At 35.1% G+C, this 27,919-nt stretch overlaps 1 protein-coding gene across 4 annotated transcripts in view; it reads right to left on the bottom strand.

Annotated features, from left to right (window-relative positions):
* The window catches only part of LOC115443189 (protein spire), a 210,742-nt gene extending 186,505 nt beyond the window's left edge, over positions 1–24,237 (bottom strand). For 2 of the 4 annotated variants that reach the window (XM_037441668.1, XM_037441669.1), the window contains exon 1: positions 23,533–24,236. In XM_037441668.1, the coding sequence (XP_037297565.1) occupies positions 23,533–23,797 (265 nt within the window). In that variant the 5' untranslated portion in view covers positions 23,798–24,236. Of the gene's footprint in view, positions 1–23,532 lie in introns of all 4 variants that reach the window. The other 2 variants (XM_037441670.1, XM_037441671.1) reach the window with 2 other exon arrangements.
* Positions 24,238–27,919: the final 3,682 nt, after the last annotated feature.

Genomic DNA, 27,919 nt, shown 5'->3' with positions numbered 1-27,919 from the left:
ATATAAGATACGCCAAATGTCAACCCACCCACCGTTCGGCATTCAAGGCCACCTCGCAGGGTTAACACAGACAATTACATCGTCAAATATAGCCCTTGGGATTCAAAGTCGTTAAAATATAGTTAAATATTCCATATTCAAATTAATGACTTGCGTAGCGGACGCGCCGTTTTGATGAAAACAAACACGAAATGTGCAAAGTATTTTTTTAATATATAAGTACATACAAATAATGTGTATATATGGTAGAATAAGGGTATAGGTGAATACATTTTTATGAATATATTTGAACCCGGGTAATATTTTCCGGAGAACTAGAAATCGGACTCAAGAGCTCCCTCGGGCACTTAGTACTTTCTCGCTACTCCAAACAGTTGACTAACAGTTAATATTCGTAGCTATATTATGGTATTTGTGCACATTATCTTTTTGACACAAAGCTTTTGACCCGGCCCCGTGACCGCGATCTCACAGAGTGCTTCAATAAACCATTAAATGCAAAACAGACAGAATTCCGAGCCATTTTGTTTGTTTTTTTTTGTGGCCAGTATAGTGGTATGTTTTTTAAAATGCCAGAAAGCAGATTGTTTCCGAATGAGGATTGCAATTACTTACGTTTAATTGCTTCAGCTCTGAATGAGAATCTAGATTTTAGAACCCGTAAGCAAATCACTGGCAACGTCTTGAATTCCGTAAATATACAAATTGGTATTTTTGTCCAACATTCACGCAATTCACGAAAACTAAAATAAAAAAACATAGCAACTTATACCTCTGTATAAGTTTGATTAAATTCAATAATACGCTCAAATAGGTGCCCATCGATACTTCTTTCATTCGCATCATTCCAAGAAAGAAGCATATTTTAGTAGCAGACATATCAGATGTTATTGTACCTTATGTTTTTTTTTGTATTGAATGATATAATATGTAGTGCTGTTGGTGTACCTTATTACAAATAAATAAAAATAAATAAATGTATGTTATTCGAGTTTTGACAACCCTATCATTCACACCTACGTTCTATTTAGGAGAAAGGAACACATCGCCTCAAACACTCGCCGGGCGCCATTAGGGGCTATTATGCTTATTACAATGAGTTCGCATTGTAACCATTGTAGTGCGTACTTTATATGCAATAATTTTTCTGATGCGAACAGATAATCGCACGTAATCTAAACTCATACGAATGTAATCTATAACGGTTACGCATTGTGCGGATGTAATGCTGTAATCTGCTTTCGGAAATATGGACTAGTGAATTATTATTAGCATTTGCATACTCACTGGCGAACTGCAAATTGGCAAAAATTGGTCTTGAGTTGTGAATTTAAATCGCAGTTTTAATGAAATACGTATAATTCCTAAGCTTATATATTTAAATAACTAGACGGATAAGTACGTGTGAGTAATTTTGATTGTGTACAAATACTTATTTTGTTTTTTTTTATTATTATAACCAGGTGTTGCTCGCAGCTTCGCGCGTTAAAACTCTAAATTACTGTAACAATTCATAGCGCCACTGGCACAACACCAGCGCCATCTATTAAAGTATTCAGATTATAAAATTCCATTATTTACTATGAGAGTAAATTACCAGAATAAAAAGTAGCCCATGTGTTAATTCAACACATGTTCTATCCGCCTGCCAAATTTCATGCAAATCCATTCATTTATTTCTGTATTTACTTTAAACAAACATCTTTACAAACTTTCGCATTTATTACATTAGTACGATAAGATATAACAAATAATGTATACTTCATCTGGAATTTCGAATTAGCCGACGTGGTTTAAACACTTAAGGCAGCTACAAGCTTAAGCTTCAAATTGGTGTCGCATTGCGTGGCACCCCAAGAGAAACAATGGCGTCGCATTAGTGACACAAATGCATCCGAAATTCCGCCACTAATTGCTCATACCGGCATTAGAATTGAATGCAACTGCATTTCGCAACAATTCGCAGACTCCGCAAGGCCGCCCGCGAGCCATCCATCACGGAGCATGTCAGAGAGGACTTGTTGCCCACCTTATTTATATTGCATTACCGGCCGGCTGATCGATATTAATCTTGATGGCTGTTGGTGAATTCCGAGACGCAGCTGTTCAGAAATCGTGCCTGTTTTTATTGACTGGATGAAGATACAAGTTGATCTAGTGATGGTAGGTGTCATACTGCCTTTAAACAAAACTACTGAGATCGAATTGAAAACTAACACATAGAAAACAACAACACACCGTAATACATTATTTGAATTAATTGAAATATTGATACTTGATAATAAAACAAGAACCTCACATATTTTACAGCTTCAAAATTTCGCCATCTAAACTTATTATAAAACAAAGTTTCCAAAAGCTGACTGTCTGCATGTGATCGATTTTCTCAAAATCTACTGAACGTATTTTTAATGAAATATCTGGAGATACTTTAAGGCCCTGGGAAGGCAATAGACTACTTTCTATCCCGGGAAAATAAATAGCGGGACTTTTATCTCGGAAAACTCCTACACGCAGGCGAAGTCGCGAGCAAAAGCTATCTATAGCAATGAAACTTACTTTATGCAATATTTAATAAAGCCACAGATAAAGCATAAATCTCATTCCCCTGCATGCCCGTGCATGGACAGACATGCGTGACATCGCGTGTCCACGTGAACGAACACAACGCCACGTGCTAATATGATAAACGGAATCATTTCCATCTTTGAAAGGTTTCTGTCGGTCATGTAACCGCTCGGCATGAAGATACGACGCACTTATAGTATAAATAGAACTTTGAATATTTGCATATTTGGGACACGTACTAAAACATGACAGATACGCTTTCCTTCAGCTCATAATGATGGGAAAAGTGGCAGGTAAGAGAAAAATCGGCCGAAGGAAAAAATCGTGGTTACGGAATATCCGCGAGTGGACGGGGATTGCAAGCGCTGAAGAAATATTTCGCCTTGCAAAGGACAAGAAAAAGTATGCTGAGCTGACCGCCAATCTTCACTAGTTGGAGAGGCACTACAAGAAGAAGAAGAAGAACTTTGAACTACGCAGTTAAACTGAGCATACGATATCTAACAATGATGTTTGATTCAATATGATTCATATTTAATTCATAATGATGACTTTACTTATAACAAATATTTGCGATATTCAAACATTTGTTCTGATACTGGAATCGATTAGTATCATATTAATAAAAGGTAAATTACAATCCAAAGATGACGTTAAATAGTGACGTCACCGACATTGACTATAACAAAAGCAATTCCAAAACTTTCAAAATTTTTGTATATGTAAAACTTCAGTAGCAAAAGGTCCATATAACTCGATTCCTATCGACTTCACATTCATAATTCATATAAAATCTAATTGTCATTAAAACGATTTATAGACCTCATTCATGAATATTAGTAATTATATATTATGTCGGTTTCCTTTTAGGAAAATGTCACCTTCGCCGCTATTAGACTTGAGTTTGCAAATTAATGCATAAAATCCACTGTCACAACGCTCAGGCATAAGATCGATTCGTTTCACATGACTACGCAACATGGCACCTGACCATGCGGCTGAGACGGCCATATGACGTCCGTAGATAAAACGAAATCGGCAAATCCATTCCGATAACAAACATACAAGCAAATATTGAACGATGAACTTGAAAATATGCAATTGATTCAACATACATTAATTGCGAAATTTTGTAAATAACATTTCACAAACAATAAAACAGCTTTAATAGAAGAAAATATGAGGACAATAATGAACATTCTGCTTCTGGGGGATTCACAAGCAATAAAACAGCCTTAGTAGAAGAAAATATGACGACAATAACATTCTGATTCTGGAGCGTACTTAAAACTAGATTAAGTGGAGGTTAGGCCCATGCCATCAAAATAACGCCAGAAAGAAAGAGAATACAATTATATTAAGAAATATTAAAATAAATATGCCATCTTTCCTCAGCTTCACATACAAAAGTATTCTAGAGTACCTTTGTATCTCTTGGTAACGCTTTATGAAAAACATTTTGTAAATGTTCAAAAATTAACTCATGTCGCGTACACACATCAGCCACCAGGCTATCATAAAAATAAAACTAAAATGGGATAAAAACCATAAAACAGATATAGTCACCACTACCTACGTCTAAATTCATACGATTTTGGACTTCTGACATTTATTAAAGCGAGGTGACTAACAATGAAGTCATTAAAATGACGTCAAGATTTACCAAAAAAAAATATTATAGCGCAAAGATAACAAAATCATACAGCCAAGTAAAGAGAACTATATAAATAAAAAAAACTTTTGTATCTGGCCGAACAATACAGATGGTATTATAAAAAAAGAAAAAACAATTGTTTACAAGGAAATGAAACGCATCGCGAATGCGGCAGATATTATCAATCGTGATTTAAAAATAAATGAATCGTATTAAAGTAATCTATGAGCGCAACAATTCGCCACGGTTCGGATTTGCACCCGAGTTTTTCCCACGGATGTGAGCTCGCTCGTTACAACTATCTCGTTTTACGTGCAAAGGTATATAAGAAAAAAGTTTTTAACCACTTTGAGGTCGGATTAGCGACGGGATATTATTTACGCATTGTAAATACAACTAACCCGTCTAATCGTTGTTAGTAGAAAATTGGTTATGATTGGTGTTTAATATTCATAACTGTTATGGATACAAATGGGTTAACGAACGTATTTATTGTTTATATTTTGGTGTATCCTTTTATTGAGATAGAATTATTTTCACATGAGAAATAATATTTGCGTCCTCGTATTTTTTCAATGTAGCTGCTTACTTCGTAAGTACCTTATTATTTTAATTACTTTGCATGTATAATTTAAATAATTATTCTACTAAAATACACATTCAAGGCTGCATACTTCATAGACCTTTGCCCTCTATGACGTGCATAACAAACTGTCAAGTGTCAAACTAAAACATGGCGTTCGTCGTTCACGTTTGTTGTCTAAAATAAGCTATTATTACATAAATAAATAACAATGGCCGAGAATCATTGCACCGATCCGTCGTTCCCATGGCAAAGTGCATCGAGCACAGACGTCTGTTACGAAACTAACAATTTCATTAAATTATCTTAGCGAGAAACTTTTAAAACGAGTTCCTTGTACGCTGACAACACCCAGGGCGATAATCAAAGTCCCTCCCGCGATTAAAATGGGAAAGCATTGGGCAATCATGAGAAACGTACAGAAGCGTCTAATATAAACGTGACAAAACAAAAGTATTCTTTATTACTTACATTCGTTATACATAAAAATACAAACTGTTTCTTCTTATGGTATTTCTTGTCATACACATCTTTACGAATTATTTTTAGAAGCATATAGTCATAAACGACCCAGTAGAACAAAGGAAGGTTACAAGCAATCGTTAAGTCATTGTTGACTTCAATCATAACATTATAAAATAAATACAAAAATTGGATAGCTCATTTCAGTTATGACGCTTACAGCAATAAGAATTTCATTTATAGGCGTCAATAATAATTACAACATACACAATTTCTTAACATAACAGCACGTCATAAACCAACCATTTCACTGACTACATAGTCATTTAAAGACGCAATCAAAATCAATAATACACTAAAGAGTAATTCGTTTAACAATCTTAAATCATTAATGACATTAAATGTATGGGAAAGTCTCTCGTTAGCTCTCAGCACGATTTTCATACATTATGAGTACATAAAAATGTCATTGTTATCATTTGAGCATCACTTATTATAATAAGTATCGAGAGAGCGTGCAACAATTTATGAGAACGACTCATTACTCTAGGAAACCGTTAAGCCGTTTTCAGACCGGAGCGCGTCACGCGGCTTTTAAAACGAGCCTAAAAATGATAGAATGTGATATCATTAAAAAATGCTTAAGTAACGATAAAGAATTATTTTAGAGATCAAATATTAAAAAAAGAACACAAGGTCGTATTTTATCTAATTAATTTAGACATTAGTTTGAAATAGACCTGCAAAATATTTCCCCCGAATTTTAAGCGTATACTTAGTGAACAATAATATAACTATTATAACTGCATTACATAAACATTACATAGTACTACAAAAATATAACAGCATACGTGTTACATTGCAATATATTTAAATTATAATTGTGACTTTGAACATCGAAAAACATTGTAAACATTTACAATGCTTTGATTTTAAGTGTGATATAATTAGTCATTCGATAAAGGAACAACGTTCATGACTAGCGATAATTAACACAATCATTATCGCATAATAAATACATGCAGTTGTAAATAAGCGGATAAAAATATGTAATGACAATTTAAATTTTGATCGCACGACCATTGAAATTTGTTAAATGCTGAAAAAAATACATAATGTCTACTATAAATTAACATATAAAATTATTTATATTTTTATAAATAATTTATATGTTTTATGTACTTTTTAATAATTCTGCCAGCTCGAATTGGGTATACCCTATAATGGCTGTGTGTGTGTTGTTATTAAATAAACATTTTCTTAATTGTGACATATGTAGTTCGGAATACAACCTCATTATTCTAACTTTGTCAATTAAAACGACGTGGTGAAAAACGCGCGCATTCGTCTCGTCATTGTGAACCAGTCTTTACTTCGCTACGTGTCGGTTCAACGTTCTATTTCCCAATTGGAGTGCAAGGCTGTAATTTTTCATATCCAATGCACGTGATCGATGCATCACCATTCTAAGTAATTACTTAATATTGTATCTATGGGCGGTATTTAACTCGTAGCATAACCACGGAGTGGAATATATTTTATATTGATAGCATTGCATTACTGTGTGTATAAATTGTTATATTTTATAAAAAATCATCTTATTCGTCAGCTTTTTCTCAAACGGTAACAGAAATTGACCCATTGACGGCGAGATGATTTCCCTTCGACAATCGACACAATTATGTCAGTCTGTTGGAACCGGATATACACAGGCTGATCCCGGAACGCGACACTTACGTGGGCCACTATGGCGGGTCTTAACACCTTCTGTACAGTGATCGCTATCCGGGCGGATATAAAACATACATTACCACCAGCTGGTTCTTTTAATAAAATTTTCAAACAGCTAACTTGTGTTTTATTTCTATGTTCATAAATCTGAATTTTAGTTGTAATAGACTATAGTTGCTAAGCCACAACTCAAGTACTAGTAGTAGCAATATAAGTACCAACACATTGTTATATGGAGATAAAAGACAACATCCGTTGGAACAAAGCCGCAGGAAAAGCTCGTACGTACGCGTAATGGACGGGACGCACCACTTAGAGCCCATTCATATCGGTGATTGCACCGCGAAAATTGTTTTTATCCTGGCCATTATACTTACTGTTGTCTGTAACTTTGCCTGTACTGACTATCCTAATACCGTCATAACAGTGACGTCATTGTAACAGTTGTGACGTATATTAATATGATCTAAAATGACAATATTACAGACTGGTGGCAGGTCTCTCATTTTATGTGAGAGTCCTCCTGGATAGGTACCACCGCAATGTCTATTTCTACCGCCAAGCAGCAGTGTGTAGTCACCGTTGTGTTGGTGGATGGTATTTCTACTGCTTATGGGCGGTCGTATCGCTTACCATCAGGTGGACGGCAAGCTCATCTCATCATTCTAAGAAAAAAAAACATGACGTCACATCGAGTAAAATAAAGCAATGCCTATATAACACAGGAGTGAACATTTCATCATACTTTATAATTTCTAACTTCCTTCAAATTCTTATAATTCGGCGTTCCTAATAGAGTTATTGGCCGAGTTACCACCGCTGGTCTACTAGGAATTTTTAAGACCCCTAAACCTCATCTGAAATCAGGATATACAACGAACATGTATTTATATTGTTAATGTAAATTTAAAAAAATAACCTATAAATTAATTATTATTTTAAATTTATTTTAAAAAATTCAGCCACAACTGCTACATCACAAAATACATCCCAAATATGCTGCTCTATGTTACATTTCTTCGTATCTTAAACATTTACACATCAAAGTTTTTTATGCGTTCTGAGACTACAGCTGACTTATTTTATGTTAGCAAATAAAAAAGGGAAATGCAATAAATTCTACGCATGGGAAAATTGCGTGTACTCGGCGAAAGGAATTTCCCTCGGGAATTTCCAAAATAGGCGTACTGTTTCTACCTTATCTTGCTTGGGTTTCCGCAGTTGATAATCTTGAAGTCAACCAGACTAAAGAATGAATGAACGAACGGGTTAGGCATGAATGCCCTTTTCTTTATTGTAATTCTTCATATTGTCTTTCCTTCGTTTATTTTAATTGTGTAAATACTATTGATATATTCTTGAATACCCGTACCGTCAATAACATACAATGATTTCTATAATAAGTATTGCTAGACGCCTAAAAAAGTTACATCATTATCGGAAACTTTCTGATACTTAAGAATAAGTAATGCGAAATGACGTTATAAAGAAGTCAACTTTTATATTATCACGTTTAATAATATAGTTTCTTAAAACAGTTTTCTCGTTCTCTAACTGCTGAACAATAGTAACCTCTATCTACCAATGATTAGGGATTAGATAATTCCACTACATTACCCCAGTTAGTCAGAACCAACAGAGCTAAAAAAACAGACCATGGTTTATTAACGCCCAGAAGGTATTAAATGCGTTCATATACATACAATACGATACGGCACATCAAACACTGAATGAAAAACAATTACCCAGCAATAGCAACACGTCTAGAACAATCACAGCACGCATCGCTCACACGCTCATACCTAACGCATAATAATCTCATTTTGATTGGGGCTTATCAACGCACAAATGTCAAGGGTGCCGGCGAGTACAATCATTACAGACCGCTAACCGATAAGACGTTGAAACCATTCAAATGTCATATTAGTATTAGATACTTTTTCTTAGCTTCGATGTTGGTAAGCGGTCGATTACTTACCATTAGATGAACAGTTTGCAACTTTGCCCTTTTGCTTTATAATTGCGGAGGTATTGGCGATTTTTTTAACGACTAGGCAAGTCTAGTGTACATGTCTCATTTTTTTATTTTTTTTTTATTTATTTTTTTATTCGATTCACAAAACTGATGTACAATATTACAAATAATTATACAGTTATTTAATTATTACAATTAATTGGGTAATATTTTCAATCGTTCGCCAACAAAACACTCTCAAAATATACCTTTATCTAAATCCAAGGACGTTCAATGCTATCAACCGATAATGAACAGAGATTAAATCGTTTTCATCGTAAAGCTGCCTTAAGAATTTCACGACGCTTTTTTGTACGACTCAATAATGATAGTACATACATACGCGTTATATTTCCGAAGAGGTAAGCAGAGACGCTAGTGGACCACATTCCCCCATGTGACCGTCCCATGATGTGATAGCAAGCGAGCCTATCCTAAATCTATAGACGCCTTATAACCATACAAAGCAAGTAAATCAAAACATTATTTGTATATAAAACAATACCTCGGGATATATGAATTGAGTCTATATTCTGTAATCCAAACTAATAAATGTCGCTCTAACCGCCATTTTCAATCAACGAATCCAATCGCTTTTTTCGATCTATTTCAAAAATAGACCAATCAGAACAGACATGCTTACGAATGGCTAATTTTGATTGGTTAATTCTTGACATCGGATTAAAGATTGATATTGGGATTGTTTAATGAAAACGGCTGATAATCCCTCGAATAAAACAAAACCATTCCAAAAAAATAAAGCACATTTTGTCAACATCACATGTATCCATCAAGACTTGCAAATCTGCATGAAACAAATCATTCTGCCACTTAGCACTTGCCACTTCCATTGATTAATTGAACTTAACATGAGGTGACAACGTTGGTGTTTACAAAATTTTAATTCACAATAGAATATCTTCTTTTAATTTACCTTATCCGAGTTGAATGTGGGATCGACGCAACATACATTTTCAAACACGTCACACAAATGAATTTAACTTCCGTTTTACAATCCGCTTGCCTATCATGCATCTATGCAGCCTCTAGTTTTGGGCGAAACGTTTTAGAAAATCCATAGAAATAGTTACCCGACATTGGATACGTACACAGTACCACTCAAACCACAGTAATACAAAATCTATAAAAAAAAGTCTATGCTGTTAGTGAAAACAAATTGCAGTATTATAAAGTTTATGACCTTTACTTACTCTGTACCTTGTATTTATAATCCATTCTTTGTATCTTTGGTCCTTTGTAAATAAATAACCTGCTGCGACAACGTATTTAAGTATTGTTTAAAGTAACAAATAATACACTAAGGCACGAGAAGTGCGATTAGATTTTCAACAAACGCATCTCCAATATTGCCTTTAGCAAATCCGCATTATCTGCTATTATAATTACGTTTTTATTAATATGTAAGCTTTGGTTCTATTTACTTTAATTCCTTTATAAATATTCTAGTCTAATATCAAAGGATAGGTCGGAAAGGTTACCACAAAGCAAAGATGGTTTACGTAGGAAGGTACGAGCTTACAAGCCTCATAACCTAAGCTAAAGTGGGAAGATGAAAGGGAATTAATTTATCTAATATTATAAATAGCTATTTAAAGTATGTCTACAAATATAAAGACATTATTGGGGTTAAATTGGCTTGAATATTCGGCTGGCAACGCTCCTGATGTCATCACGAGTTTAGTATCAAATATTTATTTAGTTTTTTTAATCAAAAGACATCCACTCTTACTAGACGTAAAATAATTTATGCTGGCCATTGTTGATTGACTAATATATCCTACGCATACATAAATTAAATTTGATATTTACTATTACACTACGTAAACCTATAAATTTTCTGGATCTAGTACTGGCAATAAATAAAAACTCTACACTAACAGCACCGATTGCCATAACAAACTCATCAAATATACAAAAAATACACTGTTTATATAAAACATTATCATAATCAGTAATAATGACATTATGATCATCTACGATCGCAATTTCTAATGATTATTTAATAAACAGTTTAAACGGTTTCGCTGCATTACCACGGCGTCCCGCGTCCGGAGAAAACTTGGGTATATTAGGCGCGAATAAGGAAGTCTAATCGATCTTATCCAATAAACGCAATGATGCACGCTAACACTCAACGCGTGAATACGATGCCCTCGATTAAGGCAAATGCACACGTCACTGATACAGTGCGACAGCGAAGTCGTGCGACTTTAAAAATTGTACTCCTATGTGAAAATGTATCAGGTCTTATATATAACTAGCGACTCGCCCCGGCTTCGCACGGCTGCAATGCTGATACTAAATACACTAAAGAAAAACTGTGAACGTTGTATATAAAAACATAGCGGCCCGCGCTGGCTTCGCACGGGTATAACAGAACAAAATAACAGTATTTCTCCACTATTTAATGGATGTTATTATACATATAAACCTTCCTCTTGAATCACTCTATCTATTAAAAAATACCGCATCACAATCCGTTGCGTAGTTTTAAAGATTTAAGCATACAAATGGACATAGGGACAGAGAAAGCGACTTTGTTTTATACTATGTAGTGATGAAACAGTAAAATAATGTCTAAGTAAAGAAACTAAGCACTAACTGATTTCAACATTAAGTTAGGTATATGATTTAGAAATATAAGCCAATAACAGAAAAGCAACTCGGAAAAACAACAAATATTTAACTGTCTAATGTATTTGTGCTAACGGTTTAAGCATTAATTTTGCCAAAAAGTTAAGCTCCGTGTCTAGTGTCATCTCAAAGAGACGTAAAGATACGTTGCATTGCCAAGAGTAAAGAAGTACAACATAACAAGATTACTACAAACAGATAGGAGTATACAATCAGGAAGAATTCGAGGAAGCAAAATAAACTTTCCCAGACATACCAAGCAAATATAATCATGACATCATGCTGAGATACAAAATACTTGGAAGACAATTACGCGAGTGACTTGACCTTCGGACTTTTCAAACAAACAAATATTATGCGTAAACAAATCTAATCTGACGATACAATCTTAATATTCATTATATTAAAAAAAATACAGTAACTAGGAATGCTCAGGTAATCCTTAAAAACTTTAAAAAGTCAAATCAGATGATAAAGAAATGGTCTGGTTATGAAAGTTCCCAAAGTCCACAAAGGTTCATTTTTCTAAGTAGGATCACAACGTTATTAACCCTGAAGAATTATTTATATAACAAATCAGCATTGAAACAACAGAAATCTCATTGCTAACACAAGTAGCATGGAAGATTTTATCAGTCAACGTTGATTATAATCGCACGATTTCTTCTCGCATTGTACCGCAGCCTTACGTTAATGCAATTTACAAGCCGTACGTGAGTTCATGTGAATGCAATTACATTAAGCCTTCGATCACATGGCTACATGTTTTTGTGCGATTCTTATTACTTATGGTACAATGGCATCCGGTGTGTGATGGACAGACAAGACCTAAGTTTCAAGGACTGTTTGATCAATTGTTGGCTTGATTGACGTGGGTTTTGAACCTACATAGGGCACGTCTCCTGCGTGCCTACTTATATAGGACTAGTTGTCTAAGTTCTTGCTTTAATTTTATATAATATCTCTTGTATATAATGTAAATACCAATTGTGAGTAAATCTATTGTAAGTTATCCCAGGCCTACAGACATATTTCGGAGTAAAAGGCGAGCAGCGTAACGAAGAAATAATAAATATAGCAATGTATAAAACCACGTATTAGGATGAGTACGCCTGACAGTTTGTCGTACTGTATTAGTATAGTTTTGCCGCGCGGTGCCTCCTCGTAAGTGTAAGCTTAGCTTTATATACTTCTGACACAGAGGCAAATAACCGTAGCTTTCATACGTTTATCAATAACCAACATTTTCAATAAATGATCCCAATCGCTTTTTTGATCTATCTCAATGGACCAATCAGAATAAAGTATTTATGACACGCTTACAAATGACGTATTCTGATTGGTGCATTCTCGGAATCGGATTAAAGATTAAGATTTAGTTTGTTTATTGAAAACGGCTTTAAAAGACATTCGTTTTTTAACACCGATACGCCGCTGAATGCATGAGGAAATTGACTCAGTGGGGGGACGAACCCCAAGGACGGCAGGGAAAGCCTGAACAGAAAGAAACCACAGCCGAGCGAAACAACCAAAAATAAGGATTGTAATTAAATTTAATTGAGGTAAAATTTCGATATAATTATTACTAAGAGTTAAACGTACTTGATATTTCTCAATTTTTTGTTCCCGGGTCAATAGTCGACTTTTATTAACCTAAATAAATTTTCAAAGTAATCTACAAAAAAAATATCGGAAAAGGAGACCTACGCGACAGAACCAAATCGAATAGCAACTAAATAAAACACGAGAAACTCAAACCCAATTACAAGGGGCACTCGCAAATAAATTGTAGAATGTAGGTCACCGATACAATCGGGGCAAACGTACATTTCTTTTGCTCGTTTTTCTACACGAGGGTGAAATCCATCAACTTAACCCCTCTATCGCCACAACAAAAAGATCTGTAGAATGAATAGTTAATTACACGAATTTCTGTACAATATTAATAATAATCATTTGTAATTTAGTTCATGTTTGTTAGAAAAAGCTGTTACAAAAAACACTATCCTATTTTCTTGCTAAGGTAACGGAACCCATCGGTGGCCCACTTAATATTTAAATCTTCATAAAATCCTTTAATGAAATATAAAAAGAAAAATCCTTAATTAAATTCCAACGTGTCACTACATATTATAAAATTAAAATTAAAAGAACTAAACAAAAAGTTCAAGCACATTTTTGCATTACAATATAAAAAGAAAAACACCGAGAGTGCGCCATCTTAGGAAGCGGTGGATCTTCGAGTCCGGGCACACTACTTTAGACTGAAACAAAGCTGACAGTGACCTTTAATTTATTACAATATCCGAACTCTGATATCAAAGAGGCTAATTTTATCAAAATTTGATTCATAATATTATTCAGCGCCAATCCACTCAACATATTTTCACTCATAAAGCTCTTCGATCAACCTCTAACCCTACACGAGCTACTACGTCACACTACGTGACGTGCAAGTTAAGCGTCAGCCCTAATAATACATCTATTTTGTACATTATCTTGAGAACTGTCAACCCTATACAAACATCCCGGCGTTGACGTCACGTTGGTTACGCGACGTGCTATCGATCGACAGCCCTATTTAAACGTGGACCTTGGCCGGCGGGCGGCAACCCTAAACGGCTGTAAGATTTATGAACACCTACGGTAAAGAAAATTCAAGAAACATTTGCATGCAAAGTTAACTCAAGCATTTCTTCCTTATAAAATATTTTTTATATAGTATTTTATTATACATGCCCTGATTGCTGTTGATATTTATGATTTTAGATGGTTTATAATGCACAAAAGTTGACAATCAGTGCTCATCAATCAAAAACATCAAATTATGTAGGAAAAATAATAAATTAGTTAATCATGTTATGAACTTCACATTAGACAAATATTTATGACACTATCATTGGCTATGCTAGATTATTATTGGCATTGTGATAAGGAATCCCAATTACCGGACAATAAATTAAGGGCTGTCAATATAGCCTCTTGCTACAAAACAAGGATTCAGACTGGAGACGTCTTCCGACCCTCGCTATTGATTGAGGGAGGAAGAAAATGCTGTTGTCATGGGCGACGTCATCTTGGATTGGTTTAGGTCCTGTAGTGCACGAATGGATCGTAATAAGGCTTAATTTGGGCAGTATCTAAAACAATAAATCTATTATCATACGAGCCAAAACTATGACAACCTAATAAGTCTTAATTTTAGTAGTAATTGAAATAATAAACCTGTTCTTTACGAGCCATGATACCAGCAATGAACATCGTAACAGAAATGTACGCGAAAGTAAAACATCAACCACAAAAGTCGACAAGTAGGCCAACACAAACTAGGTAAAGGCTTCTAATACTTCTTCCGACCATTAATAACGAAATCAATAAGTTTCCGTCCGCAGAACATTCATCAAAGAAATTCACTCGAACAATATGATGTTCGCAGAGGCGGCGGTCGCGGCCGGGTCACGACGGACCATCGTGAGTGCACGATTCGATTCCCGCTCGCTAACAAACATCAATAATTATTATTTATTATAATGGACAATTCTTATCCGCGCACTTTCTACGACACGTTGAATGAATAACGAGCGACATTGAGTTTTTGTGTTCATTTCATTTTCTGTAAATGCCCGATAAAAGATATGCATTAGTACGAAAGTGGAACTTTACTCTCTCCGGCCGTCAAGCAATGGAGTGTTGCGGCGAATGGCGACATTTTTCTGTACACTTAACGATACACGATTAATAATTAATTTCATTAAATGGCCGACCGGAATACGCTCATTAAAATTTGTAAGTGAATTTTGACACCCTAGAAACACGATTTGTCAACGTCTCCCATCGGTCAAAATGCATTCAAACTTAAAGAGAAAAATGGCTACGATTAAAGCCAATACCTACAAAAAGGCTTTAAAAACATTGTTAAACGAGATTGATTGCGCGGAATGTTCGAAAGTCTAATACACTGCACCAGACGATCTGAATCAAATACCTCGGATGATGTAGTCTTGTTTATGTTTTATCTCAAGCGGCGGTCACAAAAAGATACTCGGATACGGCGTGTTTACATTGCGTGGATCTAGATAACCTTATACGAAGCCGCCGAGGGAAGTCACAAGCCGCGCGGCTTTGTGTCCGAACTATGATTTACAAGGGGGAAGTGTGTACTGTGTATGAGTGTTTGGTTAGGAGCATGGGAAAAGGGATTTTGTTGTAAAATTAATTTTTATTTTAATTATTTTTTTAAATCTTTTTCTTGATTTACATAAAATTGGAAGTAATACGTGACTAAAATTTTATCAGGATGCAAGTGTTTTTAACCTCCAACCGAAAAAGAAAGAAGTGATGAGTTTAATATTTATATCTGTGTATTTGTATGTCTGTGTACATGTTTGGTGGTCCTTTAGGTATTATATAATTACTTAGTAATATTTTGACACAAACGTTGTGTCGGGGGACCAAACCCCAGACCGAAGGAATGAAAATACTTCTTTACCGGTTTTACGATATAGAGGTTTATTGTATCGGGGTTGAGTATTGATTTTTTTGTACTTCAAAATTACAGCTGTGTTACTTTTTTTATTTGCAGTCTTTGAACCATTACGCTTACCCTCAGGCGAGGTATTTGCTCGTCAAGCCGTTATAGTTCTATAAATTTTCTCCAATCTGAGACCTAGACAATTTAACCTTACCAACGGGCGTTTTATAGACATAGGTATCTAATTATAGTTTGTTTTTTACTAATATCTATTATCAAGCATCTGTAGAAGATACTATCTAGATAGTACTATTTACTATTGTATTTACAGAAACAATTATAAACGTAGGTAAATTTTATTTTGATTCATCAGAGATAACACATTTATAATAATGCACAAATAAATCAACATTGAAATATGCAAAACATTCACACTTTAGTTTATACGAAAGGAAAGCCGCTATCTATACATAATACAATGTCATATTTGCGAACCAATCAAACCGGGAGCTAATATCAACACTCATGCAGACGGTGTTGAAATACACATATTTATCTATGGCGGGACGTTTTAAAGCAACATAGTAACTCGACAAACGTAAATATCTGGTGTCATTCACTCGGCATAGGCTTACCTGTATCGATCTTTCTCGGAAAACTACAGGTAGATGATATCCGAGGCTCTATGGGCATGTCTATGTAAAAAAAATGATCCCATTGTCGTGTTTTTGCCATCGGAAGGCCCTCTAAGGCGAAATTTATTTATTGACGTCAGAAAAAGGATTTCAATGTAGTTTTTGTAAGTAAAAGAGACCGATTCGTGTTTTTTGTTTATTGGAATTTATTTATACATTGGCGATCACGAAATTTACTATCAGGAAATAAATTACTACGGACCTTTTGTGTTGGATTAATCGAATGTTTTTAGTTAAAAGACAATGATTTATGTGACAATTTTAAATACTTTGGGCTGAAATGAAAAAAAAAACAATAAATTGTGTCATTAATTTATTATACCAACTTCTATCTTCTACGATCACAAACAATGTTGACCTAATAAATTAGTTACAAAGACAAAAATAAAAGTAATTACATTAATTACTAAATTGTGTAATATACTTTTTTGGAAATAAATAATAAATAAAATGAAAATAAATTACTAGTATTTCGTATTAAAAAATGATTTTAAAAATAATTACATCGATGCAAAAATGTTATACGTGCATAAATTTTTCGATAATCATAATGGACTACTACGTTTTCAAACGTTAACACAAAAACATTTCTTATTTACTTCGAACTTGGCTATTTCGACAACAATATAAGTAAGAAGTTCTATTCTACTTAATTCGAAAAAAATATCTAAATACCAAATGGAAATACAAGACAACAAATGAGCAACCGAAACGTTAAAAAATATATTTTCCCACGAATTACAATTAAATAGAAGCACAAAGAACGGGAGACGTACAATTTCTCTAAGGCTCGCCGCAAACTACAATCAAACACAATACGTAGTTAAATCTTACAATAAAAGAATAAGTTATTAATACCAAGAACTAGAAGACTTTACATACACAAATCTATTACAAATGTAAGAATTTTGCGACCTAAACTGTATATTTAAATCCACAGATCACAAAAAAATTTACTAACGTGGTTTCTTGACCTGGAGCCATGGTGATTCTAAGTGGCCTAAAAATAATTACCGAGCACCTCTGTCCCTTTTATCTATCAGCAAGGTGTATAGTGTGAAACAAGCTTTAGATCTCGATCCAAAAAAAACTCCGATTCATACGTTCCGGGACCAAGACCCGTTTCCCACGAGCACCGAGCTCGGGCACACGTCGGATGAGTTACTGACAGAACAATACGCACTCGCATAAACTTAAACGCAAAAAGTGTAGAAACCAACGGAGTACTGAGCTACTACTGTTTCTGAACGGTTCAGGGGCGGTTGCACTTGCTTTGTGAAAATAATGGCGTATTAAAAAATACTACACGGTAGATGTATTTTTAAAATACTGAATTACATTTATTAAAAAAATAAAGATTTAAAACTGCTTAAAATGAACCGCGAAATGGAACGTAAAAATTGCAACGTCAAAGAATGTTCATGCTTGTCATAGATTGTCAAAATTATTTTTAAATTTTGACTGTTTAATATTTTTCCTTTGCTATGAAAAATCTTGCCTATCATAGATTTTCAACTCCAAGTCCAGTTTTAAGATAAAAAGTACTGGGCGTAAATCGAAACGATAAAAATAGAATTTAATTACGGTGGCAAAAAGAAACTGATTTTTTATTATTACGTAAACATCACAATACCAACCAAAAAGGTAGAAAAACAGCGGTGATGATTCTATGGTCAATTTTACACCATCCACAAGAGAAAAATTCGTTTGGATTAATTTTTTAGTTTTTTACGTTTGGTAGACGTCAGCCATATCATGACGGAAATGACGTCGGCGAGATTTTATACATCTCGAGACGTTATTAACCTAATAACGACGCCGCCACGGACCAAGCCAAGGAAAAAGTAGCAGTGTAATAAAATATTATCGGCCCATTTCCCGCTGAAGCTCACTACCACATTACGAGAATTGATCCGTGCGGAACACGCTTGGTGCAATGCAGTACATATAACTTTATATCCCTGAGGCCGTACGTACGCCAAAACAGTATACGAACACGTACAAATCATCTCTACGATGACATTTAAATAATTTAAAGTTTTGCCTATTTATCCTAGATATTTAGGTCGTGTTTCGCAACAAATCGTATCAAACGGTAAAAGTTTTTCCAGCATGCTTAGTACAGGAAATTTTTTACAGAGACATTTGCTTAGTGATTGGCTGCATATGCGGACATCCTTGCGTTGTTACTTTATAAATAAAATAAGCAAACAGTTGTGTAATAAATAACGGCGATTGCCACTGCAATGTAATCAATCATTGGGAAAGAGTTAACACTTGAGACGACGCGTTGCCAATGTCAAGACTTTATCACAGTAGGACGATGAAAAAAATCACGTTGCATTGAATAAAAACACGTCTTTCACTGCACCATAATTGACCAATAAGTACGTAGTAACTTCAACAACTTTATAAATAACTGGGTGCCTATTTTTTATCAAACCACTGATAAATTGTGTAGTATAAAAACTACGACATGAGGTCATTTTTGTAGTTACTGTTACTAAGAAAAGCTTTCAAATGATTAGTTAATTGTATCTATTCGGGAAATAAAATAAATTAGCTTCTATACATTATATTTTTTTAATTATTATTATACCGCAAATTATTTTGAAGCAAACTATTTTACATCGCTTGCTGCTTACTTGCAAAGTAGAAATAAGATAATTGTTTATTAAATGAGATGTGGTGTCCATATTGGATTCTGATGGCATGTCATTAGCATTACTTAACCCGGGCCGCACATTGTCCGAAAATGCACACATATTTTGTACTTGTGTTTGCGATCTAATACAAAATGTATGTTTAGCATCTTCCGAGAAGCGTTAGAATATTCTAACAAAAAATTTGTTCACGATGTACTTTACTCGGAGAATTATAAAAGGGATATAATAGCGTAATATAATTGCGATATAACAGAGAAATAACATTTAACAATATTTTTTTTTTTCTAACATATCAATGCATGCCGTGGCAACTAAAGGTAATGCATTTAAAATATTGTTAATAATTTATAAGGTTCAATTAATTTAATGTAATTACCATCGTTTGTCTTTAAAATAAATAAAACTGAAATGAAAGTCTATCGTTCGTATTATTTTTTTATGTTTTGCTGACAACCATTACGGGTCTGTCTTGCTGACAACCCTATCAAGTTCCAGCTGCACAACCTTGAAATGTGTTTATTTACGTGTTTAGCAGTCACGGTATCCGCACAAAAGCGGGCGTGCGTCAATGTTAAAATAAAATAAATATTTCCGAAGTGCCGTTAACTATTATAGTAGTGTGTAACCATCGACATTGGAATCGGATGGATGTGCAAATTCCGTCATTTGAATGGTTTAAAAAGTAACATAATATCGAACTTTATTGAAGAAATCAGGTCTCAGAAGGAAACCACATTGATCATTGAATGTATTACTCGTCATTCTAAGCAATAAAAAAATATTTATTGTAGACCCAAGATGACAAAAACATTTGAGCTATTAAAATTTGTCAAATTTTTACAATCTATACTCTATACTATTATATAAAGCTGAAGAGTTTGTTTGTTTGTTTGTTTGTTTGTTTGTTTGTTTGTTTGTTTGAACGCGCTAATCTCAGGAACTACCGGTCCAAACTGAAAAATTCTTTTTGCGTTGGATAGCCCTTTGTTCGTGGAGAGCTATAGGCTATATATCATCACGCTATATTCAATAGGAGCGGAGCAGTAATGGCTAATCTCAGGAACTACCGATTCGAACTGAAAAAATATTTTTGTGTTGAATAGTCCTTTGTTTGTGGAGTGCTCAAAGTTATATATCATCACGCTATGACCAATAGGAGCGGAGCAGTAATGGCTAATCTCAGGAACTACCGGTTTCAACTGAAAAATTCGTTTTGTTTTGGATAGCCCTTTATTTGTTGACCGCTATAAGCTATATATCATCACGCTATGACCAATAGGAGCGGAGCAGTAATGGCTAATCTCAGGAACTACCGGTTTGAACTGAAAAAATCTTTTTGTGTTGGATAGCCCTTTGTTCCTGGAGTGCTATAGGCTATATATCATCATGCTATGACCAATAGGAGCGGAGCAGTAATGAAACATGTTGCAAAAACGGGGAAAATTATGAGTTTTAAGAGTTTCCGTTGCCTGCGCTGCGTAAACGGTTAAAGTTATGCAACAATGATGTATGACGGGATTGTTTCACTTAAAAAGTTCTAAATAATATAACAAAGTCCCCCGCTGCATCTGTCTGCCTTAACGTGTTAAACTCAAAAACTACCTAACGTATTAAGATGAAATTTGGTATGGAGACAGTTTGAGACCCTGGGAAGAACATAGGCTCCCGGGAAACTACTATTTATAACGGAAAACTTTAGCCTGAAAAACTTTATAACGCGGGCGGAGCCGCGAGCAAAAGCTAGTCATTAATATATTATTTGCAACTTTCATTTAACCACCTTGTGGACCATAGAGGCTTTATTTCTTTACTATTGAAATTCCATCGTCATGGTTCAACTTTACGGTTTCCCATAAAACGGCAGGCAAAGGTTTCGAGATAGACAGCCTACTTTCTGTCGTTTATTACTTCTGTCACAGGTCGGGGAACCCGGCAACAGGTAGATTATTTCTTGAGCGATTTATGTATTCCTATCTTATTTACATAACAATCATGATTTTGCTTCCCGACATTCAAACAGTTTAGCACGAAATGTATAAACTATTGGTTTATCAATAACGCAATAATGTTTACATTGTTTTAACACTAAACTCTCTAAGAATAAAGACAGCTCTGAAAAGAAATATCCTCAAACTATTAATTAAACTCTCGCAGAAATTTAGCTCTAAGAATGCCTTTGTCTAATTTGTACCAAAGCTTAATTCGATGAAAATTCACCTTCATACTACGAAATTCCAACATCAAACGCGACCGAAACAATTTTCAATTAACTCTACAACCGCCGGAGCACAACCAACTTAACATATTTAACAAAACAACGTAATCAATTTGGTAAACAGTACCTAATTCATAAATTAATAATTCAGGTCGCGCAATAAATTTAAAACTGAACGCAAAATTACGAGCGCATTCGAAGCCTTATTTAAATACAATTCAGCGCATCTGTGATGCCGGGAAATAGGTCAGTGAAGTTGACAAATAACTAGACAATAACGCAGAATTAGGTGTCAACGCAACTATGATTGGTGTCGGTCCCAGACTGGCACTAGAGCTGCATTTGACATTCGAACTCACGAATAAGAAAAGCTTGGCATTACATAACTGTCGCATAATGGCTATCTCGAGCTTGCGTGAAATATATCAGTACTTTAAAGAACAATGATGCAATACTTTGTTTGTTTCTGGAGTACTCAGGTTTTATTTTAAAAAAAATAGTTTAATTTAAACTACAGTATAAACAACGGAAATCAATCCTATGGCTGATGTCTCAAGCCAAATAAACTCATGATAAAGTTTTGCAGGTGACTAATGTCATAATATTTGGATGGTGTCTTTAGAAATATCGCAGTGATACCGTAGAAATGATAAAAATGATATTATAAAAACAATTTCATAACATTTCTGGCCCTAACACCACAAAGTTAATTGACTATTTAACTCATATTTATTGTTAAATTTTCTCCATTTTATGAATACCAAACCAGCTAGTTTAGTTATGAGCTAAAAGAACAGATGTATAACGAAACGCAAAGTCAAGTTTAATTGTCGAGATGAACGTGTTTGTAGACGGTGCGACGCCATGTCTACGTGCGTTGAACGTTCACGTAATCTGCCATTCACGAATTTACGTTACGTCGCGCGTCGCCTGTTACGCACCGTGAACCCAAGATCGATGTGTTTTGGTAAACGTAAACGTAGTGCGTAAACTTACACCACCGATGGACTTTACTAACAATTTTGTAGTCCAATTCTTAAAAATGCTAAACACTAACGTAATAGGATTGTTGATTGCAATAAAAACCTTTCTGTGGGTGGTGGGTGTCGGTTTATCGCCATAAAAATTCAACAAAGTTGTTCTGAATATTAAACAGCATTAACTAATATCATTCGCATGTTATGGGACGTGTTTAAATTCAAGGTTATGCCTAGAATCAGTTCGCATTCAATAGCGTTTTAAAATAGCAGAATCATAGACTTAGTAACTAATCGTTATTCTATCCGCATATCAACGGATTTTATCTAGTGGTTGTGAAGAGATTTCGATAACGAGCCGATGGTGCTATCGTGGATCGAGTGATAGATTTGTTGAATTTAGAAAAACAATCTAAAAGCAAACAATGACCAATCAGTAGTTACGACTCGTAGTTTGCTTCGGTTATCAGATTACATCAGATTTGTGACGCACTACACGTTTTGATAGCGTCATTTAATCGCTATTTAGATAGCATGGCTAAATAATAAAAAAAACCGTTGGGTACTGAAACTTTAAATCTCATTAACACGATATGTTTGGTTCTCTACTGTGAAACATCAAAGGCGTTATCGAAAACATTAGCTAACTGATAAATATTCTAAAGCTATTGTTTTATAAACACTCATACAAACACCGAAATTCATAATTATAAATCGAGAGATAAATACACACAATGACGAAATTCTCGATAACATAGAATGAAAATATTGTTGCTATACTACCGAGTGTGGTGTATAAATATAATCAAGTCATAACAGACTAATTTTGCGACAGACTGACCTCCTGGATGTAGCAGGGTGCTGGGATGGACGGTGCCATCCTTGTGCAGCAGCACATGCCTCGGCTCAGTGACCAAGTAACAGGTGTTCCCATCAGCGTAACAGCGCTGGAAGCAGCGTGCCGCCTGGTAGAACAGGGCCCACGCGTGCTCCTCACTGATGGTCGAGTTGAACGCCTCCAGGATCTGCTGTAGACTGATGCAGTCCGAGGCGTTCAACGTGAACTCTGTCCCGCCGGTCGCGCCGGCACCCGTTTTGCGCATCATGACACCTACCCGGCCGGGCACCACTCCATCATACAGAACGTTCACAACACCACAATGGGACACAGATAAATCGTTACACCGTATTCAACACTGAAAATTTTTCACAATAATTACATACGAACGCGTGTTATTGTCACCGTGCTGCCCCCCAAACGTCACTGTCACTTTATTCAACGGTGGGTGGCGAGAAATATTTTTTGACGTGTTTGTGGTCGCGAGCGCGCGTGCGCGGCTGTCGGGCGAGCGAGCGCGCGATACGTACAAGCGAGTCGCCGGTCGGAACCGAACTGGCTCAGCTGGGCGCACTCCACTAGCCTGCACACGCCGAGATGCGCCCTACTCCGGACTTCCTATTTTCCTCACGGCGATCACAAGCCATTTCTCCGCACCAATACATTTTAAATTCTCTCAAGTAAACACGACCTTTCGCGAAAAAAATCAATCTAATATGCTTCACTTGAACGTAATACGCTTGTGATAAGATAGAGAAAGTACTGTTCGATAGGACTTCCAACGTAAGCGATTAATAAATGATACAACGATTCAGTCAAATTAAATTTATTTTAATATTTCATAAATACACAATAAAACAATATTCTACTTTCGCGTCCGTTTCACACGATACATTATAATTACAATTATTGTTATACTGAATAATATAATCATACATGGTGATAGTCAATGTTTGGGGCACTTCCGAGTAAGGCTTGCCATCATTACGAAATACAGCGAAAATTCCCGAAAATCGGAAATGTTTCAAAATATTTTACTCAGCCTGAAAATTTTTAAAACTACATTCTAACATTTGACACGCCTTAGTAACTTTCCTACCGAACATGATGACAAGCCCGAAGATAAGACCTAGTATCAATCTAATTTGTGAACATAATATGACAGGGGATCATGGTGCATGCTACCTTTAAATACATTAACCATAAATATTGGCTGTCTACGTCTTTTCCGTAACCGCCAAAATCGTGGGAAGTTTACCCCAATGGAACTATAGTGCGATTGAGATATCCCCGTTTTGACATAATTATAATTAAATAATAACTAGTAACAGGAATGTTATTAAACTAATATTTAAAATTAATAAGACAATGCATATTTCGAATAATTTATAAACACAATATTTAAAGAAAATTCAGCCTTAAACCTGATTAATACCTTGCTAATATCAATATCTATATTAGAGCATATCCAAAAGTATCAAATTTTATTTTAACATACTCGTATCTTTAATTATCTAAATACTATAGCCCAGTGAAATTAGGTAAAAAAAGTGGTCAACCTCGGAATGAAAGATAATAAGCTGGAAATTGGTAAGAACCTTTGTTTTGTCGCCCTAAATATTGTCTCAAAAGTCACAAATGCTATCGTGTCCGCGTCTTAAGATATTGAAGGTTGTACGGGTTTATTTAGTTTTGTTAATTTGATGAATAATTACATATAAATAATTAAAAATAAATACTGAAATAATGGGCGTTGCTTAATAATTATATTTTTTTTTGTCAATAATTGACTTTATACAACGTACTGATAACCGAAACTCACGCTTGACCCTGCATTAGCTCATATAGACTGTACGCTGCGCACTCTTCGCGCTCTACCTCAAAAACGGTTGATCGTATAAAAAAGTTTAGACAAAAGTTGTAGAGAATTTTATACTCTACAACTTTGATGATAGGTGAAAATGTCATTTAAGCAATAGGAACCGAGATATTCGCGAAAAATCGTTTTTTGTGACCTTTGACCTTCAATATCTTAAGACGCGGACACGATAGCATTTGTGACTTTTGAGACAATATTTAGGACGACAAAACAAAGGTTCTTACCAATTTCCAGCTTATTATCTTTCATTCCGAGGTGAAACCCCTAATATGACTGGGTTACTATCTAAATAAGGCAGTCGCCGAGAATAATGCAATGTTCCAGAATTGTCCATAATATGCCAATTATCCCATACATTATCTAGTAAACTCAACTGGTTCCCGAGTCCCGATTCACACGCACTTGCAGGCTCTATCATACCTTTTTTTACGATCATGGCAGTCATCGCCACCTAAATCTGACCATTCGATAGTCTTGTGATGTTTTAATAGCTCTAAAAGGATTCGTAAGGATTTCTTATGCGCGAATCTTAGACATTACAATTGAACTATTTTTCGGATTTTATCGCGGTTTACATATTTTAATTTTATGCTGACGTTTCGAGGGGGGAGGTAGGGACCCCCCCCCCCCCCCGCCGACGGACCACGAAGGCTGCAAAGACGAAAAATAGTGAAATTTAAGGATTCGTAAAATTGTGACTAAACTCATAGTGGCAATAATTTTTACGACATAACCTTTGGTCTTAACTCATAACAAATAGTTGTAAGAATGTTTGACATTATACACAATAATATTGAAGACCTAACATACTTGAAACTTTACACGCGTTGTATACGAGTGCACCGCGTTGTATGTACGTAGTATGCTCAGGATATATGGTGTGCAAAGGCTGTTACAATATTTAGGATTACTCGTTTTTTATTCTTGTAATCGAATTTCATACTTTTTTCCCGGTAACTTACTTCCGTGGGACATTAATTATTTTTTACTGAATTTTAAAAAGATGCCACTGGCGTCGTACAGATGACGTTATAAATCAATACAGTTATTAAGGAACTTTTTATTGGGAAAGGATTTTAACGCAAGCAACGCATAGCACAAAAGAAATTAAAAAATAATTACGCTTTTACATGAACTCATTAAAATATCCTAGGTAAAAAGAAGCATTTTATTTATTTTTTTATTGAGTAAAAAAAACACATTGTTCACTGGTACTCCTAAAAAGGCCTATGGAATTTGTGACATTTTAATATATTTTTGACACGGTACGATCAAAAAGCCAGAGCGTGGTCACCCGTTACCGTTGGTATGTAGACCTCACACGTGGTCAGGCACAGTGGGGCAACGCCGAATAATAAACATCGACATCCGATAAACATTTGGCCGAAAGGTCATAAAATATAGACCCAAGCCAAACCTAGACTTAATTGACGACTTAGTAGAAAGGGACGAAGTGAATGTGCGGCCAATATCTCAACTTTTATCAGCCATCAAGATCGTTGTAGCTTAGGATTACCATACGCCCGGGCATGTCACCAACTTAAACGCCTGTCCTGTTCGTCCCGATCAACTTATAAAATGTCCCGAAACTATCATTAATAGGTCGACAACATACTTCCCGAAACATTGAGATAGTTTGGTGCTTGACCAGGGCAAAAAAAAACGAATTATAAATTTGGTTTGGCTAAGTTATGGCAACCCTACGCCGTAGGTACTGTGATATAGAACCTTGTCACACAAAACCGTTATCAATTTCCAAGTGCTACTGTGCAACGTGGAACACGTGTGGAATGGTCGAGCCTGTTCCAGAGTCATCGAAGAAGACACGGTATCCACTAGACACGTATCAAGTCCGTGGGTATCGCGTTTAGCCACAAACATGTGACAGGCTGCGCGGGCGCATCATATTCGCGTTTATTTTATCCCATGTTTCGTAACGTCGCAAATGTATGTCCTTGTGATTGGATTATTTATAGATGTTAATATGCACTTGTTAAATCTGTGGCTTTTTAACGAAGTAAACTCAAAATAATATGAATGCACTAGTTGCGCCTCTGCCTAATCCTTTAGAAATACAGGCGTGAAGCTTATTTTGTTTTTTAATCTCAAAGCTACAACTAAATTATCTTGTTATTTTCTTATTATTCACTTCACTGCTAATAAGCTGACAAATTGCAAGACAATTCAATTGTCTTCTGAAAATAAATTTCATTTTATAGATAAGAATTATGCCGAATAATTTTTGTATTTTATTAATTCCGATGTATCAAGACAATACTTATCCGATATCTAATATTTTTTCTAACGCGAAAAACATATTTTATCAATATTCCAAGGACGGGTTTTAGTATATTTTGATAACAATATTCACATTTTTACTAGCATCTAGTTTGCACGTGATTTATAGAATTATTGTAATCTGAAATAGTTTCCGTTTCGTAGAATGTTGTAAAAAAATAATCATAGATTTATTATATAATTGTATCAAGCGTGGCATAAAGTAATTAAATT

Source organism: Manduca sexta, chromosome 23 (genome assembly GCF_014839805.1).
Source record: "Manduca sexta isolate Smith_Timp_Sample1 chromosome 23, JHU_Msex_v1.0, whole genome shotgun sequence".
Lineage (NCBI taxonomy): Eukaryota > Metazoa > Arthropoda > Insecta > Lepidoptera > Sphingidae > Manduca > Manduca sexta.
Note: the sequence above shows the minus strand (reverse complement) of the source record. Positions and strands in the feature narration are given on the sequence as shown.